Source organism: Lepus europaeus, chromosome 7 (genome assembly GCF_033115175.1).
Source record: "Lepus europaeus isolate LE1 chromosome 7, mLepTim1.pri, whole genome shotgun sequence".
In the NCBI taxonomy this organism is placed as follows: Eukaryota; Metazoa; Chordata; class Mammalia; order Lagomorpha; family Leporidae; genus Lepus; species Lepus europaeus.
Window position 1 is genome coordinate 57,134,024 of NC_084833.1, and position 19,006 is coordinate 57,153,029.

General features: G+C 43.6%; 1 protein-coding gene across 2 annotated transcripts; it reads left to right on the forward strand.

Moving 5' to 3' along the window:
- The first annotated feature begins 483 nt into the window (after positions 1–483).
- NLRP10 (NLR family pyrin domain containing 10) lies at positions 484–8,981 on the forward strand. Of its 2 annotated transcripts, none has more exons than XM_062198123.1 (3): positions 484–511; positions 4,495–4,821; positions 6,863–8,981. In XM_062198123.1, the coding sequence occupies exons 2-3, from the start codon at positions 4,539–4,541 to the stop codon at positions 8,548–8,550; spliced, it is 1,971 nt and encodes a 656-aa protein (XP_062054107.1). In that variant the 5' UTR covers positions 484–511; positions 4,495–4,538; the 3' UTR covers positions 8,551–8,981. The 2 variants fall into 2 exon arrangements, with proteins under 2 accessions (XP_062054107.1, XP_062054106.1); XM_062198122.1 differs by having other exon boundaries at positions 490–543.
- The last annotated feature ends 10,025 nt before the right edge of the window (positions 8,982–19,006 follow it).

A 19,006-nucleotide genomic window follows, 5' to 3' on the forward strand; every position in this document is an offset into this window, starting at 1 on the left:
AGATGTATACTCTCTGCATGGGTAGGAACAGATTATAATAAAGGCAGGGAACTCCAGCAGTTTGGCTTAGAAACTCCAGTTCATTCACATATACTCTGGTGTTCACTGGTTTTTGAGTTAGATATCAAGAAATACCCTGTATAGTGTGTGTGTGTGAGAGAGAGCGAGAGAGCGAGAGAGCGAGCGAGCCATAGCTACCAGCTAGCATCATCTCTGTTTTATCTGCTCATTTCTCTCTTTTATGTCTCTGTATCTGTTCTGTGGCTTTTGGAAAATCTCCGTTTTTGGCCTTGGTCCTTATTTGTCTCTATTCTCTCTCTTTATGGGAAGTTGTTCCTGTTGTCAGCTCTGCCTCCAACCAGGCCCTCCCCCAAGAAGGGAGGCCTCATCTCATCTTTCGCTTCCACCCTCCAATTACAATTGGTTCCTTTGCATGTAATTTCTACTTCTTCCTTAGGTGTGACTCAGCAGCTTCACTGCCCCAGTGATCTCCAGGCTGGGAACCTTCACAGTAAGTGGCTTCTGTGTTGTTAGCCCATTTATGTGAGTATATCTCACTATTTTTTCCCATTTTGGTCTCTTGGGCTCGCTTCTTGGCTGTCTTGTTTTTGTCTCTAGCTTCAGCTTGGTTAAGGTTCTGGAAGAGAGCAGTTTCTATTCCTACCTGTTCCCCTGAGCTCTGGAGTAGCTGCCAAGAAATGGGCACCAGGCCTTGGAGGAGGAAAGAAGGCACACAGGAGGGAAGGCTCTCAGCCGCCACCCCTCACTCTGCCCGTCACTCTCAGGGGATGCTGTTATTCATCTTAATAGAGAATATAGGGCACAGCAGACATGCACACGCTCATATTCTGACCACAGAACCCACATACCTGCCTTTCTCTGCCAAACAGCCACTTCACTTTTCTTAGGGAAGGCAGGGAGATATTGCCTTCATCCTCCTGCCAAAGGCCAATCTTTTGCCTTTGCTTTGGAACATATCCCAACCTCCACTCTCAATTACTTCCTCTGGTACTCCTTCACTTCCAATTTTAACCTACTGCCTCTACTGGATACTTTACATTGGCATTCAAATAGATTCCACCTTCTCCCATGGGGAAAAAAAAAAAACACCCAAAACCTTGATGCCATATTTTCCACATTTCCCCAGGATCTTTTAAATTTATTTTGTTGCTAAGCTTGTTTGAAATGTCTGCATAGGTGAACTCTGCGTCTTTACTTCCTATGCTTTCTTTTCTAAATTAGTTCTTATTTTATCAAAGTAGTATTTTCCCATGATTTAAAAAGCCAATTGGGCTGAAAAAGCATGTGCCTCAAAACAGTCGTTCATTCCTCCCATTACCCCCAATTCTTCCCCAAGGCAGCAACTTTCACCTGTTTCTTTTTTCCTTACATCGCGGCACTCCTAAATAGTTTGTGTAAAGAATTACCTTCTGATTGCTCAATTTTAGGTATTATCTACTGGCTTCTGTTCAAGTACATTCCATCACCATTCTTTCAATATGGTTACATTATAAATTTCAGTCAGATCGATATTCAGTAGTTACATTATTATCTCTGGGCAAACATTATTCATCCCTGACTATATGTAGTTTAATATGGGGCTTCCTGTCTTCTGTTTTACTTTCCCTTTAGCTACTAATGTTCTTGTTTGGCTTTCATTTATCTGGCTCTCTTAGAACTGACTGCTGGTTTCCCCCATGTGCTGGTAGCTTCCCAGGCTCCTTCAGAAGGCCGATAGCCATCAGTTTACCTCTCCAATCTTCTCTTCTTGGAGATGTTCTTTTTGGAGAAACCCATTCTGCTTCTGTGAGGGTTTTTGGGGATGCATATCCCTTCTCGGCCAGCTGACCGGCTGCCTGGTAGGAATCTGTTTTTGTCTTTGCATTCTTATTTCATGGAGCTCCTGTCTTCTTCCCTTTATACCTTGGAGGAGCACAAACTCCAGTGGTGGTGACATCTTCGTTCAGTTCCTAATTCTTTATTCAAACTGCCCCAGCTTGATGAGGTCAAGGCAGAGAAGAGGGTTAAGGGTTTTAGTGAGGGACATCGAGAGTCTGCTGGGCTCTTTTTCCCTTGCTGATAGAATCCCAAGAATGCCTTCAGCCTCTCCCCTCTCTCCACTCCAAAGAATGAAGGACTGAGGTGAAATCCCTCCCTGGGGAACAGCTGTTCTTTCTACCGACAGATGCAACATGTGGGCGTCTCTGCTTCCAGACGCATAGGTGGGGTTCTTGATTGGTTTCAGCCTGATATGTAGGCATCTGGTTGATCGTATCTACGATTTTCATAGCAGCACCACCAAACAGAAGTGAACTAGTGGATTTGGGCTGAGAGGAATCAGGCGTGGCCTGCAGAGCTGTGTGAACAGAAACCGAGATCTGTTTTACCTCAGCCCCAGCACCTGGCTTGTTTGGGTTCCCACATCAGAGAGCTGAGCCATCCTTGCCTCATCCTCAGCCCCCTAAATCTGAACAGGAGGAAACAACCCAGACTGGAATCATCTTGGCAGGTCCTGGGGTTGTTCTCTCTTCTTCCTTGAATTAGCTTTTCCAAAATCAGAGATTTATAGAAGAGCCCTGAGTCTTCTCATGCAACCTGAAGCTTTGGGGCAAACTGATCTTATTTTTTTTTAAAGATTTATTTATTTATCTAAAAGTCAGAGTTACACCCAGAGAGGAGAGATGCAGAGAGAGAGAGAGAGAAAGAGAGAGAGGTCTTCCATCCGCTGGTTCACTCCGTAATTGACCGCAACGGACAGAGATGCACCGTTGGGAAGCCAGGAGCCAGGAGCTTCTTCCAGGTCTCCCATGCGGGTGCAGGGGCCCAAAGACTTGGACCATCTTCTACTGCTTTCCTAGGCCATAGCAGAGAGCTGGATCAGAAGTGGAGCAGCCAGGTCTCGAACCGGCGCCCATATGGGATGCCAGTGCTTCAGGTCAGGGTGTTAACCCACTGCACCACAGCGCTGGCCCACCCTCCCCCACTTTTAAAAATATTTATTTATTTATTTGGAAGTCAGACTTACATGCACTCAGCGGATGGAAGACCCTTCTCTCTCTGCCTCTCCTTCTCTGTGTAACTCTGACTTTCCAAAAAAAAAAAAAAAAAGTGTAGTATATGCAAATCACATGGTACAAAGTAAGCACTCCAAAGCAACTTTTCCTGTTCTTGCGGGTATTTGAACTTGTTTCCTTCTCTGAATTAGAAGACTTACAGCTCGGAAATCCCATGAGTGGCTGTCTGTGAGGCTGATGAGTGCAGATGTTTTAATTTCTTGCCTTCTCCCATGCTCTGTGTAGGTTCACACAGCCTGGGACAGGCTCACTTCAACTGAAAAAAATTTTTTCTTTAAAGATTTTATTTATTTATTTGACAAGTAGAATTACAGACAGTGAGAGAGAGACAGAGAGAAAGGTCTTCCTTCTGTTGGTTCACTCCCCAAATGGAGTCCCACAAGGACTGGAGCTGCGCTGATCCGAAGCCAGGAGCCAGGAGCTTCTTCCCAGTCTCCCACGCAGGAGCAGAGCCCAAGCACTTGGGCCATCCTCCACTGCCTTCCTGGATCACAGCAGAGAGCTGGACTGGAAGAGGAGCAGCTGGGACTAGAACCCATGGCCCATATGGGATGCTGGCACTGCAGGCAGAGGATTAATCTAGTGCACCATGGCGCTGGCCCCTCAACTGAACATTTTAACTTAAAAATAATTTTTTTCCTAGCTCATCTGTTTATGGAGGCATACAGCCTGAACAAGAATGTATGTGGGAGTGAGGGAAAAATAGAGGGAGGTGGGAAAATGAGACAAATATTGGGCCGGGGGAAAGACAGAGACAGGGACAGAGACGGGATGGAGAGAAAATCTGTACATCCACACACCTTCCTATCCATTTGCTGCTGCAGTCACACCTGCCACATGCCAAAGAGGCAGCAGGGAATGACCAGGCAATTTCCTCTGCTTTCTTGTCTACCCATCTTTCTGGAATTTTGTAGTTATCTTGTATCTTGTCTCTCATCTCTCCCTGGTTTCCACTCTACAAGTTGCCAAGTGCCAACTCACATAAGGCTACTCTTTTTTTTTTAAGATTTATTTATTTATTTGAAAGTCAGAGTTACAGAGAGACAGAGTGGAGGGACGGAGGGAGGGAGGGAGGGAGAGAGAGAAAGAAAGAGAGAGGGAGGGAGAGAAAAAGAGGTCTTCCATTGACTGGTTCACTCCTCAAATGGCTGCAAAGGCCAAAGCTGTGCCTATAAAGCCAGGAGCCAAGAGCTTCTTTCAGGTCTCCCACACGGGTGCAGGGGCCCAAGGACTTGGGCCATCTTCTGCTGCTTTCCCAAGCACATTAGCAGAGAGCCGGATCAGAAGTGGAGTAGCCAGGACTCAAACCAGTGCCCATATGGGATACTTGCACTGCAGGTGGCGGCTTTATCAGCCACAGCACCAGTCCCAGGCTACTCTTCCTTCACCAGTGGTCTTCTCCTCTTGTCTCCTTTTTCAGGTCACTGGTCTGAACTCAACCTTTACCTCTTGATTGCCAAGGCCATGGCGAGAGTCTGCAATCCCCAGAAAGCATTGCTTGGAGCCTTGAATGATCTTGAAGAGAACAGTTTCAAGATATTGAAGTTCTACTTACGGGATATGACCATGGTTGAGGGCCATTGCCAGTTGACCCGAGGGGAGCTGGAGGGCCTGAGTCGGGTGGACTTGACATCTCGACTGATTTCAATGTATGGAGCACAGGAGGCTGTGAAAGTGGTGCTCAGTGTTTTGAAGGTCATGAACTTGATGGAACTTGTGGACCAGCTCAACCTCGTTTGTTTGGATGGTGAGTATGGTGGGGAAAGGAGAGGTCAGGATGGCACTAGAACCCACCCCATGATAGCTCCACAGATTCCAATAGCCTGTACTTTATGCCTTTTCTCACCTTGCCCTCTGCCCTTTGTTGGGAGTTTTCAGTGCCCCATAGTCCTAGGTGGTCTCCAACTGAGGGTTCCACAAAAAGTTGGTTGGAAAGTCCTGAGCAGAGGGTAGGGATTTGTTCATAGAAAGAATATACTGAGCCAGTATATTCTTTAACCCGCTTTGGCTCAGCAGGTTAAAGCCCCAGCCTGCAGCATCAGCATCCCATATGGGCGCTGGTTTGAGTCCTGGATGCTCCACTTTTGATCCAGTTTCCTCTAATGTTCCTGGGAAACATTGGGGGATGGCCCAAGTCCTTGGGCCCATGCACTCACATGAAAGATCCAGAAAGAGCTCCTGGCTCCTGGTTTTGGATCAGCTAGCTGTGGCCATTGTGGCCATTTGTGGTGTAACCAGTAAATGGAAGACCTCTCTCCGTCTCCAACTCTCTCTGTAATTCTTTCAAATAAATAAGATAATTTTTTTTATTTTTAAAAAATAAAGACTATACTGTTTTACGGGCATCACATTCCTCTGCCTACCTCTAGTTGCAGGGGAAAGTGTGAAAAAAGGGCTTGGAGATAGGGATGATATTGGTGAAGGGCTTTCCACTAACTAGAAGAACTGGTATCAGGTGTGATGTTTAGGATTGTTCCTGGCTGCTTCCTGGCATTTGGCTCAGGCCACTTCCCACAGAGAAAGCCTTCCATGTCTCTCCTCCCTCAAGGAGCCAGCGTAGAGAGTGGGGTGGGCATAGAGCCCAAATAGCCTCATATTCCTTCTTGTGGGATGCTGGGAAAGAGCGAGGGATCTGCTGGTGCTCGTGTTGTACCTGAGCGAGTATGAACAAAGGAGCTCCACACATTGATAAAATTTGATGGTCCTTTATTTGCCGGCGGTGGAGAGTGGGCTCATGCCCTAAAGAACTCTTGACCCTGAAGCCCAAAGCAACAGGGTTTATAAAGGCAAAAACCACACAATCGGGAGGGGAATACATGGTTGCTAGGATCGGGGGGAATACATGGTTACTGGGGTCAAGCTGACCTAAAACCTATGCGAAACTAATATCAATTATAATCTTGACAATACCAGTTATAATTTTAACAATTCCAAGTATAATCTTGACATTAATCCAGGTATTGGTTTTAATCATATGTAGGACATAGACAAATTACATTTTTATCATTAGCCCAGGTGTAGCCTATTCACTTCCAAGCTTGAGCCATCATGCTGGGGGTTTCTCTGCTCTGCCAAGTGTGATGTAGTGGACTGCTATTGTTTAACTGTTTTAGATCATAGTTTCAGACCAGAGTCTCACGGTGTGGGGGGGCACCTTCCCAGAATGGAGTCTCAGGTTCTCCAAAATGGAGCCCCTACTGTCAAGGTGCTACTTCACTTGTGCTCCCTGCTGTAGGCTCCTTTGCTAGACAGAAATGGGAAGGGTCTGTGGACTCAAAGCCATGGCTCCTACCCAGAAGCTGGTTGATCTTTAGAAGTGGACCAGTCCTTTCCGAGAACAGGCTGAACAGGCTCCTCTCACTAACTGCCTCCAGCTTCCCTCTTTCTCCTTTTCCTATCCTCACCTCTTCACATGAACACTCACATTCTCACAGACTTGTGCACAAACACATACTTGCTGATGCACACTCACACCCCTTCCCTGCACAACAAAGCCCAAGTTTCCTTAAGCACATTCCCTGTGCATACATTCACTCACAACCCACCCCCCCACAACCAAATACCCTCACATATGGATAGATGTGCACATGCACACACTCTTACGCACATACAGGGTCCTTCTTCATGATACCAGAACTGTAATCTTCAGGGAGATACAAGTTAGACAGCCCAGAAAAAGAGACTAGAGAGCAGAGTCAGTGTTTGGCTCCATGTCAGATTTTATTTATTTATTATTATTATTTTTTTACTTCCATTTTACCACCTAATACCTCATCTGTCTGGCTCAGATTACCGAGAAATATACCGGGAGCATGTGCGCTGTCTGGAAAAGAGGCAAGAAGGGGGAATCGACAGCAGCTACAGGCAGCTGCTCCTGGTGGCCAAGCCCAGCCCCGAGAGCCCAGGATCACCTTTCTGTCCCATCTCAGAGCAGGAGCTGGACTCTGTCATGGTGGAGGCTCTATTTGCTCCAGGGGAAAAGCCCTATGCAGCCCCATCCGTAGTGGTGCTCCAAGGGTCGGCTGGCACTGGAAAGACAACTCTGGCCAGAAAAATGCTGCAGGACTGGGCCACTGGTACCCTGTACCCAGGCCGGTTTGATTATGTCTTTTATGTGAGCTGCAGGGAAGTGGTTCTGCTGCCAGGAAGAAAACTGTCCCAGCTCCTCTTCTGGTGCTGTGGAGACAATGAGGCCCCGGTCACCGAGATTCTGAAGCAGCCAGAGCGGCTCCTGTTCATCCTGGACGGCTTTGATGAGCTGCAGAGGCCCCTGGGAGATCAGCTGAAGAGCAGAAGGTCAAGTCCTGTGGAGAACATGCTGCACCTTCTCATTAGGAGAAAGGTCCTTCCCACGTGCTCCCTCCTCATCACCACTCGGCCCTCGGCTTTGCGGAATCTGGAACCCTTGCTGGATCAACCGTGCCATGTCCATGTCCTAGGCTTCTCTGATGGGGAGAGGATGAAGTATTTCAGCTCCTATTTCGTGGATGAGAAGCAAGCCAGAAAGGCCTTTGACTTTGTGCAAGGAAATGACGTTCTCTACAAAGCGTGTCAGGTTCCAGGCATTTGCTGGATGGTCTGCTCCTGGCTGAAGAAGAAGATGGAGAGAGGCCAGGCAGTCTCAGAGACACCCAGTAACACTACCGACATCTTCACTGCCTATGTCTCCACCTTCCTGCCAGCCGATGACAAGGGGGACTGCTCTGAGCTTACTCGGCACAGGGTCCTAACGGGTCTTTGCTCCTTGGCATCTGAGGGGATCCGCTGTCAGAAGCTCCTATTTGAAGAAGCTGACCTCCAGAGGCATAATTTAGATGGACCCAGGCTTGCTGATTTCCTGAGCAGCAATGACTACCAAGAAGGCTGTGACAGCAAGAAGTTCTATAGCTTCCTGCACATTAGCTTCCAAGACTATTTTCATGCCATGTCTTATCTGGTGAAAGAGGACCACAGCCAGCTGGGCAAGGAGTCCTGCAGAGAAGTGGAGAAGCTGCTGGAGGCAGACAACCAGGAGATGACCCTTAGTATGCAGTTTTTATTGGACATATCAAAAAAACAGAGCTTCTCAAACTTGGAGCTAAAGTTGTGCTTCAAAATTTCTCCCTTTGTAACACAGGAGCTGAAGTACTTTACAGAACAAATAGAGTCTATAAAGCGTAATAGGAGCTGGGACTTGGAATTCTCCCTTTATGGGTCTAGAATAAAGAAGCTGGCAAAAAGTGTTCATATGAGTGATGTATCATTCAAGCTGGAACATTCCAATAAAACGAAACCCCATGGTGATACGTCATTTTCTGTCAAAACCAGCTTGAATCATGGAGACGGAGAGAAGCAGAAATGTCCTGCTGTAAGACAAGATAATATGGCAGAGACACGAAAGGAGATTTCCAACGGAAAAGGCAGAGACACAGAGGAGCTAGATAAGGAAGCTGGGGGCAGTAGGATGGGCAGCAGGAAAAGATGGCAAAAGAAGTGAAGGGTCAGAAGGTTGTTAGATTGGAGAGAGAGGAGGAAGAGGAAGACAGAGTAAAAAGGATGGAGAGATGAGAGACCAGACTAAAGGGCACTAGAAAAATGAAATACAGAGGAAGAAATGGAAAAGAGAATTAGGTAACAGAGGATTAAAAGACTTGGACCACTGTACCTGGGGGAAGACCACGTGGAGTGAGTCCTTGGGAACAATCATATTTACCATCAGTGCCTCAAATTCAGTAGTTAGCATCCTTCTCCCAGGTGTGGAGCCCAATTTCAGTAGCTGCTCTTATGCGTTGCTGTCAATGACCAAGCCTTTGATCCCTGACTCTTTTCTGTACAATAAACTTGTTGATATAATAAAGTGTGGATTGTGAGTATTCTGTGAGATATGGGTAAATGTGGAGCGCATACATGTCAGCATTTAAAGGAAATATTAGGGGCCAGTGTTATGGTGCAATAGGTTTAGCCAACACTTGCTATGCAGGCATCCCATATTGGAACACTGATTCAAGTCCCGGCTACTCTTCTTCCAGTCCAGCTCCCTGCTAATGTGCCCCTGCCCCCCTCCCATGTGGAAAACCTGGATGGAGTTCCTGGCTCCTGGCTTCCACCTGGCCCAGCCCCAGCTGTGCAGACCATTAGGGGAGTGAACCAGCAGATGGATGATTTCTCTCTCTCTCTTTGTCTTTCTGTTTTTCTCAGACACTCTGCCTTTCAGATAAATAAATAAATAAATAGGAAATATACTGCTGCATAATGGAATGTTTTCTTGAGTCTGTAGTTGTGATCAATTGCTGCTTAAATAAACAGTAATTTCTCATTCTTTCCAGAAACTCCTAAAATGTTAATTGCAAACAAGAACTTCAATCTTGAAAGCTCTCCTATGACTTAGCTCTATAGCAATAACACATTATTGTCACTCCCAACTGTGCCATTTATTCACTTAAAAAAAAGTCTGGTCAATTCAGAGCACTAACTCATAATCTCTTTTTCTGCTTTCTGTATAGAAAAGAAGAGTAAGAATTAGAATAAAAAAAGAATTCTAGTTGCAGGTGCAGTCAGTTCCCAATCCTCATTTCCTGAGGTTCCCTCAGGAGTGCCATTGAATTCTGGGGCTCCTGAGAGAGACCTCTTGGCTCTCACACCTCAGCTCATAGAGTAAGGGTCCACGGAGACCCTGTGCAGATCTCAAACCTATCCCAACCCAGGGGTTGTCACTGGCTACAATGCTGCTGAGAGTGGTACACCCAGCACCCTACAGAAAGGCTGCACACTCCTCTTTCAGCTCTTCACACACTTTTATTGCTGTCATGACTCCCTACAAGTTGATTCTATGTGTGCCATTCCAGCAATCTGTCACATATGCCCAGATATCTGGATCCAGGGAACTCAGCCTTGAGTAGTCAACTTGGAACCCCATGACACTAATTATTATTAACTATTCTTCACACAGCAAAGTTGGTGGCTTGACATTTGATAATTATATACATGACATGTTGGATACCTAGACTTGTGTACATAAGAAGAATATGTGTAAGAAGATGTATGTGTGTGCATATACTTATGTACAGAACAATTTGTACTGGATTACTGAAGAGGCTGGTTGGCACCCAGTGAGCTAGGAGCTTGTGTTGTCTCCCTAATGGGCTTGGATGTTCTTCTCAGCAGACCAACTCCTGAATTTTTGAATAACAAAGCAGGTATCTAGCCACATCATGCACTTTCATAGAAAACACAAATCTAATATTCAATTGAGGTTTAGATGTGTTATTTCTTTTTTTTTTAAAGATTTATTTATTTATTTGAAAGTCAGAGTTACACAGTGAGAGGAAAGGCAGAGAGAGAGAGAGAGGTCTTCTATCCAATGGTTCACTCCTTAATTGGCCACAATAGCCAAAGCTGTGCCGATTCGAAGCCAAGAGCCAGGAGCTTCATCAGGGTCTCCCACGTGGGTGCAGGGGCCCAAGGACTTGGGCCATCTTCTACTGCTTTCCCAGGCCACAGCAGAGAGCTGGACCAGAAGTGGAGCAGCCAGGTCTTGAACTGGCACCCATATGGGATGCCGGCACTTCAGGCCAAGGTGTTAACCTGCTGTGCCACAGTGCCAACCCCAGATATGTTATTTCAATTAGGAATCACATTGAATTCAACACAGCTTAAGCAAAAAAGTAAATGACCCAATGTACTCACTAAAACAAAGCCAAAAACCTGATTGTTAGTTTTATGTACTGCTGGCCTCTTCTAACAACGTCACAGGGTTTCAATCTCTCTCCTTTGCTCTTGCATAGTTGCCTTTTGCTCTTATTACAGAAAGCCATCTTTTTGTGTCAGAATATGGCCATAAGCATAGCTTAAGCCATACTTATGGTCAGCAATCCCAAAGAAAGTAACAGCTTTAGCAGGGAATTTGGGGGAGGATTCTGACCTGCCGCTGGGTATGTGCCAAGCATTAAACGATCAGTGGGGTCTGGAGATGAACTTCTCTGATGGGCTAGGCCTGGATCATGTGGCCTAGGTCACATTACCATACACACCAGATCATATGGGCACACTCTCAGGGCTGGCTGGGTGAGACAGCATGGCTTCCCAAAGGAAGGGGTTTGGTAATATGGCACACAGGTACAAGTGTCTGATGGATGGGGGTTCCCTCAAGTGGTTCAGTGAGAGAGAGTGAGACAGAGAGCAAGAGAGTGAGAGAGTTGGGCATTCAAGTCTGGAAAATAGGCCAAACCAGGCTACTGAGCCTGATGGCTTAGAGGAAGCAGTTATTCCAAGTACAGAGAGTGTTTGTTCCCACCTGTTCCTTAGGGAGTGAGGAGCATGCCCCATGGGAAACAACAGGCTGTGGCCAAAAGGAAGGCACTCTGTTCCTCACAAAGAGCCGTGGGAACCCTTCCTAAAGAATGGGGTCTGCGGGGCCGGCACTGTGGCATAGCGGATAAAGCTGCCTGCCTGCAGCACCAGCATCCCGTATAGGAACAGGTTTGAGTCCCAGCTGCTCCACTTCCGATCCAGCTCTCTTCTATGGCCTGGGAAAGCAGTAGAAGATGGCCCAAGTCCTTGGGCCCCTGCACCTGCGTGGGAGACTCAGAAGAAGCTCCTGGCTCTTGGCCTTGAATCGGAACAGCTCCAGCCATTGCAGCCAATTAGGAAGTGAAGCAGCGGATGGAAGACTTCTCTCTCTCTCTGCCTCTCCTTCTCTCTTTGTGTAACTCTTTCAAATAAATAAATAAATCTTAAAAAAAAGAATGGGTTCTGCAAGTGGCAGGAAGAGGAAGGCCATCAGACAAAACACAAATGCCAGGTAAATCCGAATTTCAGAGAAACAAAGAAAAGATTTTTTTGCATGAAACATACTAAAAAGCATGTATTATTATCCAAAATTCACATGTAACTGGTGTCCTTATTTTTATGTGCTCAGTATGGAAACCTTGAGTGGAGGAGGCTTGTGGTAGAGGAGGCGGCAGTCACAAGCCACAGGGAGCAAGACATCAGCTGTGTGGCTCTAATTATTTCTGGAATCTTTCCCCTCTTTCCTCCTATCTGGGATTTTAAAAACGAAAATGGAGACAGGCACGTAGCCTCGTGATTAAGATGCCTGCATCCTACACTGGAAAGCTTGGGTTTGATGCTCACCCCAGCTCCTGACTCCAGCTTCCTGCTACTGCAGATCCTGGCAGACAGCAGCAATAGCTTATGTGATGGGACTCCTGTCACATATGTGGAGGCCTGGATTGAGTTCTGGGCTTCTGGCTTTAGCGTGACTCAGCCCTGGATGATGCAAGAACTTGGGGGAGTAATCAGAAGGTTGGGTTCTCTCTCTCAAATAAATAGTAACAACAACTTCTGTTACTGATATATTTTGAAGGGAAAATGGCCTCTTGTAGAACTCACAAACTGGCAGAATCCTGTAGCATTCAGTTTAAAAATGTGAACATTTCTGAGTATTCTTGGGAATATGCTGGGGAGAGTTGCCAGAAAAAGACTCAACTTCAGATAGTAGAGATGAGAGGGCTTCAAAAAGTTCTTGGAAAATGGAATTGAAAGATAAGTTTACTCTGGTGCAAAAAGCCTTGCAATTCATACTTTTTTTGTAATATACATTTTCTATTAAGTTGTGAAGACCCCTTTTTATGTGGCAATAAATTTGGGCCTGTGTCCTAGCAGGTAAAACTGCTGCCTTCAGTGCTAGCATCCTTTATGGGCGCTGGTACGAGTGCTGGCTGCTTCACTTTCAATCCAATTCCCTGATGATGCACCCGAAAAAGAAGCAGAGGATGGTCCAAATGCTTGGGCCCCTGTACCCACATGGGAGACCTGGAAGAAGCTCCTGGATCCTGGTTTCAGCCTGGTCCAGTCCTGGCCATTGCAGCCATTTGGGAGTGAACTGGCAGGTGGAAGACCACCCCTACCCCTCTTTCTCTTTGCCTCTGCCTCTCCCTCTCTGTAACTCTTTCAAATAAAATAAATACATCCTATTAAAAATACCACAGTAGGGTAAAGATAGAAAGTCATGACATAGAGAAGTGTTCAGGAAAGCTTTGAGTGCATGAATGTCTATCTGAAATACAGACATAGGGAGTCCCCTGTTACCAACAAAGGACACATCCTGAGACCCCCAGTGTGTGACTAGCCATAGTAGTGCCATCTTGTGTCTCATCCTTCCATTTTGTTATCTCTCTGTGACGCTGACCACCTGTTTGTCTAGTTGGTACTGCTCCAGGTCATAAAGGTTAAATGCTATCTCTAGCAGGACATCTGAGGGGCTAGCTCCCAAAGCATATCTAAAGGAATAAGTTTCTATTGCATATCCCTATTGATACTAATGAATAAAATCTTTTCCCTTTTACTGTCTTGCACAGAAAAAAAACCTTGCAACAGCTTAGGACACAATTGCCTTCCCATCCCAGTCTGAAATACCATATGTAAGTTGCCCTAATAAACCCTCTTATTCTTATATTGAGTTTCGTTCTTCACTCTTTGGTCTTAGGGCTCTTTCTTAGAGGACACTGCACATTTCAACTCTCGGACACCCAGTGCATGCCTGAAACCACAGATGGTACTAAGCTCATGTATATTTTTTCCTATGTCTACACTTATCACTTTTAATTTATACATTAAGCATAGAAAGCAATTAACAACAACTAAAATATAATAATTATAACGATATGCTATAATGAAAGTTATGTGAATGTCTCTCAAAATATCTTACTGTACTCACCCTCCTTGTGATGATCTGAGATGATAAAATGGCTACATGATGAGATAAGGTGAGGTGAATGATGAAGGCATTGTACATAGTGTTAGGTCGCCACCTGAGGATTACTTGAACACCAGCATTGTGATACTTTGGCAGCTGATCTGATAGTTGAGTTGGCTACTAAGTGACTACTGCATAGGTTTGTGCAGACAGCATGGATACCATAGACAAAGCGATGATTTGTGCTCCATGTGGAACACAGCAGGAAGGCCCAAGATTTCATGATATAACTTCCAACAGTGCACTACATAAAACTTATGAGTTGTTTACTTCTGGAATTTTGTATTTAATATTTTTGGACTGTAGTTGACCCCAGGTAACTGAAACTGCAGAAAACAAAGCTATAAATAAGGGAGAACTTCTATATTTACAGATACTGGGAATTATAAGAGGGACAGTGTAAATTTGGAATTACATACCCAGTCTCCACCAGACAGAAATTATGCATAGGTGTGAATTTTACCTGCAAAAAAAGCAAATAGTAAAGAACTTATATTATTGTTATAAGTATCTCAAATTCATATGAGAAATAAAAGAACATTTTTTGATAGGCCAGAAATGGTAAATACAAATCACACTCATTATTGGTAGTTGAAATATGCACAAAACATCATCTGTGTAAGGATTGGTGTAATTTATTAGAAAGATTAGGGACATTTGGAGAGAGTTGAAATACCTGGTTCTGGGGCTGGCGCTGTGGCATAATGGGTAAAGCTGTCGCCTGCAGTGCCAGCATCTAATATAGGTGCCAGTTTGAGTCCCAGTTGCTCCACTTCCAATCCAGCTCTCTGCTATGGCCTAGGAAACCAGAAGATGGCCCAAATTCTTGGGCATCTGCACCCACGTGGGAGATCTGGAAGAAGCTCCTGGCTCCTGGCTTCAGATCGGCTCAGCTCCAGTCACTGCAGCCATTTGAGGTGTAAACCAGTGGATGGAAGATCTCTCTCTCTCTCTCTCTCTCTCTCTCTCATTCTCTCTCTGCCTCTCTGTAACTCTGTCTTTCAAATAAATAAATCTTTTTTAAAAAAATACCTGGTTCCAAATCCTAGAGCTGTCACTTTCTAGCTTTATTCCTCAATCAAATTAGTTACCATTTCCAACCAATTTGGAAATTTCTACCGTTTCCAAAAAATTTGTAAAATGAGAATAGCAACATTTATAATGTAGGGAAATAATGAAACTAAGAATTATTGCTGCTGCTGCTGCTACTGCTACTATTAGTATTACTACTAGAGTTGCCAAACTACTGCTACTACTTGTAGCCAAAGCAATGACAATAATAAAAACTAACACATTTTAGAGCTCATTTTGTGTGTTAGGCTTGTGAAAGCATTTAGATACATATATAATTTAGCTTTATCCATTTTTAAAATAAACATAAATGTTTTGCTGTCTTAGCTTCTTTCTCCTAGCATCCAGTTTTTATATATCACAAATAATGTTGGAATGATAATTTTTAATTTTTTATGCATATAAACACTCATCTGTGTTGGATACATCTACATAGTAGGCACTGCTTCAACTTTATAGGATAAAGATGAACAATTTTCCAAAGTGGTTATAAAAATCTACTCTTATTAACACTGTACAGTGTTCATATTATTCCAAATCCTTTCCAACACTTGGGATTGTCAATCTTTTTCACTTTAGCTGTTCTGGTTTGTGTATAGTGTGGTATCTAATTATGACTTTAATTTACATTTTTTTCATGAGTAATGATGAACATTTAACATAACCTTTCTTGTGAATTAACTATTCATGTTTTTTTTATCGTTTTAAACAATGTTGGGTAAATTGAATCCAACAATGTCTAAAAAGAAGTATACATCACAACCAAGTGAGATTTATTTCAGGTATACAAAACTAGCTCAATATTTGAAAATAAAGTAATGTAATACACCACATCAACCAGTTAAAGAAGAAAAAAAATCATACAGTTATATTAATAGATGCAGAAAAAAGCATTTGATAAAATCTAACATCCACTCATGATAAAAACTCAGCAACATAGGAAAAAAGGGAAATTTGCTCAGTTTTATAAAGAACATCTATAAACGTCCTAAAATCATACATTATTGTGAGAAACTAGATGCTTACTCCATAAGGTCAAGAACAAGGCAAGAACCACCATGTTGGAAATCCTAGCAATGCAATATTCCAAGAAAAGGGAATAAAAAGTACACTATTTGGGAGAGAAGAATAAAACTACCTTTGTTCATGAATGACATGATTGTCTTTGTAGAAAATCCTGAAGAAACAATAAAAAAATAAAAATAAAAAAAACTATGTTGTTCACATTGCCTTTGTTCACACCCATCTCTCTTCCTTCTTCAATGCGCTCATTACTAACATCCATTCAGTCTCTGCTCTCATTTTCTTAGTGGAAGAAGCCACGGTGGAATTGAGCCTCTGGTGTGAAGAGGGGCCTATTCCCTGTAGAAACCTGGAGTGCTGTTCCACTTTGCACAGTTGAGCTTTCTTATCGCCACAGAGGAAAGTCGGTGTAAATGGAACCTAAGTTCTCCAGAGAAAATTACTCCCAGGGCATGCAATTCAGTGCCATGTAATGTTATAAGATCAATGTATCAGGTCACTGGATTGCATTTATAGGACTGCTTTTTAACTGAAGAGGTGAACAACTGATTAAATGAGATGAAAATCATGGGTAGCGAATAGTATGGAACTAAAGATTCTGCCTGAGTACCAGTTAGGGTATTTATCATTTATAGATTCTTCTCACTGGTAACTAGAGGTAATTTTAAAGTTGTAACTCAAAAATCAGGTAAGAAAGTCAATTGCTCTTTTATATTCACATAAACATTTGAGAAATGATTAGAGATATAGGTGGTTTGCTTGCACAAATAATTAGTTCATAAAGGTACCGAGCTAAGATGGGGTTAGGGTGGTCAGAAATGAGGCCAATCATATAGGAAAGTGAAACTAAAGAAGGGAGGTATTTGCCTAAGGTCAGAGAGAAAGTTAATGGCATAGCCAGTAGAACATTTCAATAGACTAGTCAAATTTAGCTTATTTCATATTAAAAGGAAAGGATGTAGTATTCAGGTTCAGTTTAATCACTCATGAAGGCAGTAACTTACGTTTTTCCCATAACTTTCTTTTATCAGTTCTATATTTTTTATAAGATACTCTAAATTTTATTTTACAGATTTAGTTTTATACATGTGAAGCTGAATATATAGTTTTGTTTATTAGACATGATACTTTAATATTTTTTCCTACAGGAACTATTGTATTTGTTTTAGGAGATTCTTTGACATACATATATACATAAAGATTTAATTTTATTTATTTGAAAGGCAGAGTGACAAAGGGAGAGATGGACAGAAAAAGAAAGCTCTTCCATCCACTGGTTCACTACTCAGATGGTCGAAATGGCCAGGGCTGGGTCAGGCCAAAACCAAGAGCCAGGAAGTTTATTCTGGTTTCCTTGAATGAGTGGCAGGAGTCCAAGTTCTTGGGTGATCTTCTGCTACCTTCCTAGGCACAGTAGTAGGCAGCTGGATTGGAATCAGAGCAGCTGAGACTCAAACCAACACTCTGATATAGGATGCTGGGATTGTGATGCTGTGCTACAATGCCAGTTTGTTAAATATTTTATAATTAAAATAGATATTTGATTTTAATATATCACTGTGGTCATATGCAGTACATCAACTTCCTTATACTCTTTGCTAATTGCCTAATGATCTAAACTCAAATATTACGTCTTCAGGTTGCTATTTTCTTATGTCCTTTGGCTTCTATGCTCCACACTGAAATTCTGCTTGTTTACAAAACATCACACAAAGGCCAGTAGGCCTCCATTCCAGTACTAAGGTATCAGTGAATACTTTTGATCTGGGCAAGTTAGTCTTCCACTTGAGACTTTTCTCCTTTGCCTTATGGCCCTTCCAACCCATCCCATTCTGAGGCTGTTCACCCTCTCTTTCCATTCATAAGTAACTTCCCCCATTTAAATTTCTAATGTAGTTACTACTCTGGTTTCCCTCAAATGCCAGCTTGAAAAAGGGGAATTTTATTCTACTGATAAGCAGAGACCCCTAAGATTCTGGGAGGGAAGATAAGATTATTTTGACAAAAGTAAGAGGTACAGATTGGAGCAGGTACAAAATATGGGAAGCCAAGTCAGGATTCCACTTAATGGTGGGGGGAAGTGGAGAAGGAAGAAATGAGGCAGTAGACTGGGACAACATCAGTGGGGATGGAGTTGCTGAGAGGGTTCCTGATTGTAGAGACCTGTGGGCTTTGGCAGTGAACAGAATGCTGGGGACAGGGAGAGTTGATTTGGGTGATGGTAGGGAGACCAGAGGGCTTTGTCCCAAGAGGCACTCTGAAGAACAGCTGATGGGGAGGAAAACTCTCAGCTCTGCTTAGGACCGCCTGGCACAAAGAGACTTGGGCAGCATGTGTGCCTCTAAGTGTTCACTACCACCATGCTACCTTCCCTTCAGCCTGCTTTCCAACTGCATGGAGCACAGGCCCAGCAGCCTGAAGTTTTCTTTCAACAAATCAGAACCAAAATGGACTTCCAGGGTTATTTTGCTGCTTCTAACCATACAGATGGGAATATGAGTACACAGAGAGGCAGAGACCCATCTTGGAGAGAGTGGCAGTCAGGACTGGCTCCCAATCCAGTCGTAGTTTCAACCCCATGGAGCCTCAAATGTCTACAAAAGCAGGGATTAAACATGGCCCCTCTCTATTCTCTTGTCTTTGATTTATTTTTCCTTCAGACACAATATTCCTTAATAGTAGAATCCAGGATTTCCTAATTTTAGTATTTATTCCTCCATCAAGCCTATACATATAAATATTGGTTTGTAATCTTTGATATCTATTATCTGTTCTAGTCACTGAGTGCAGCAAAGAATAGAACAAAGTCCTTGTCTTCTTCAAGTTTACATTCTAGAAGGGAAGGCTAGATAATAAGCATACACCTCAAATCAATACATGTTATTTTAGTTGGTGACTAGTGTTTTAGAAAAAAAAACAAAACCAGGAAGGTTAGTGTCAGAGAGTGCTGGGGTAGTGGGTAGGGGCTGATTCTGTAAGCTGTGTGGTCAGGTACAATCTCCCTGTAGAGTTTATGGCTCACATTTATCTGTAATGATACAGGGCTCCCATGTGGTAGATGTCCAATCAGTGTTTCAGAGTGAGTAATGATTTAATTAAATTC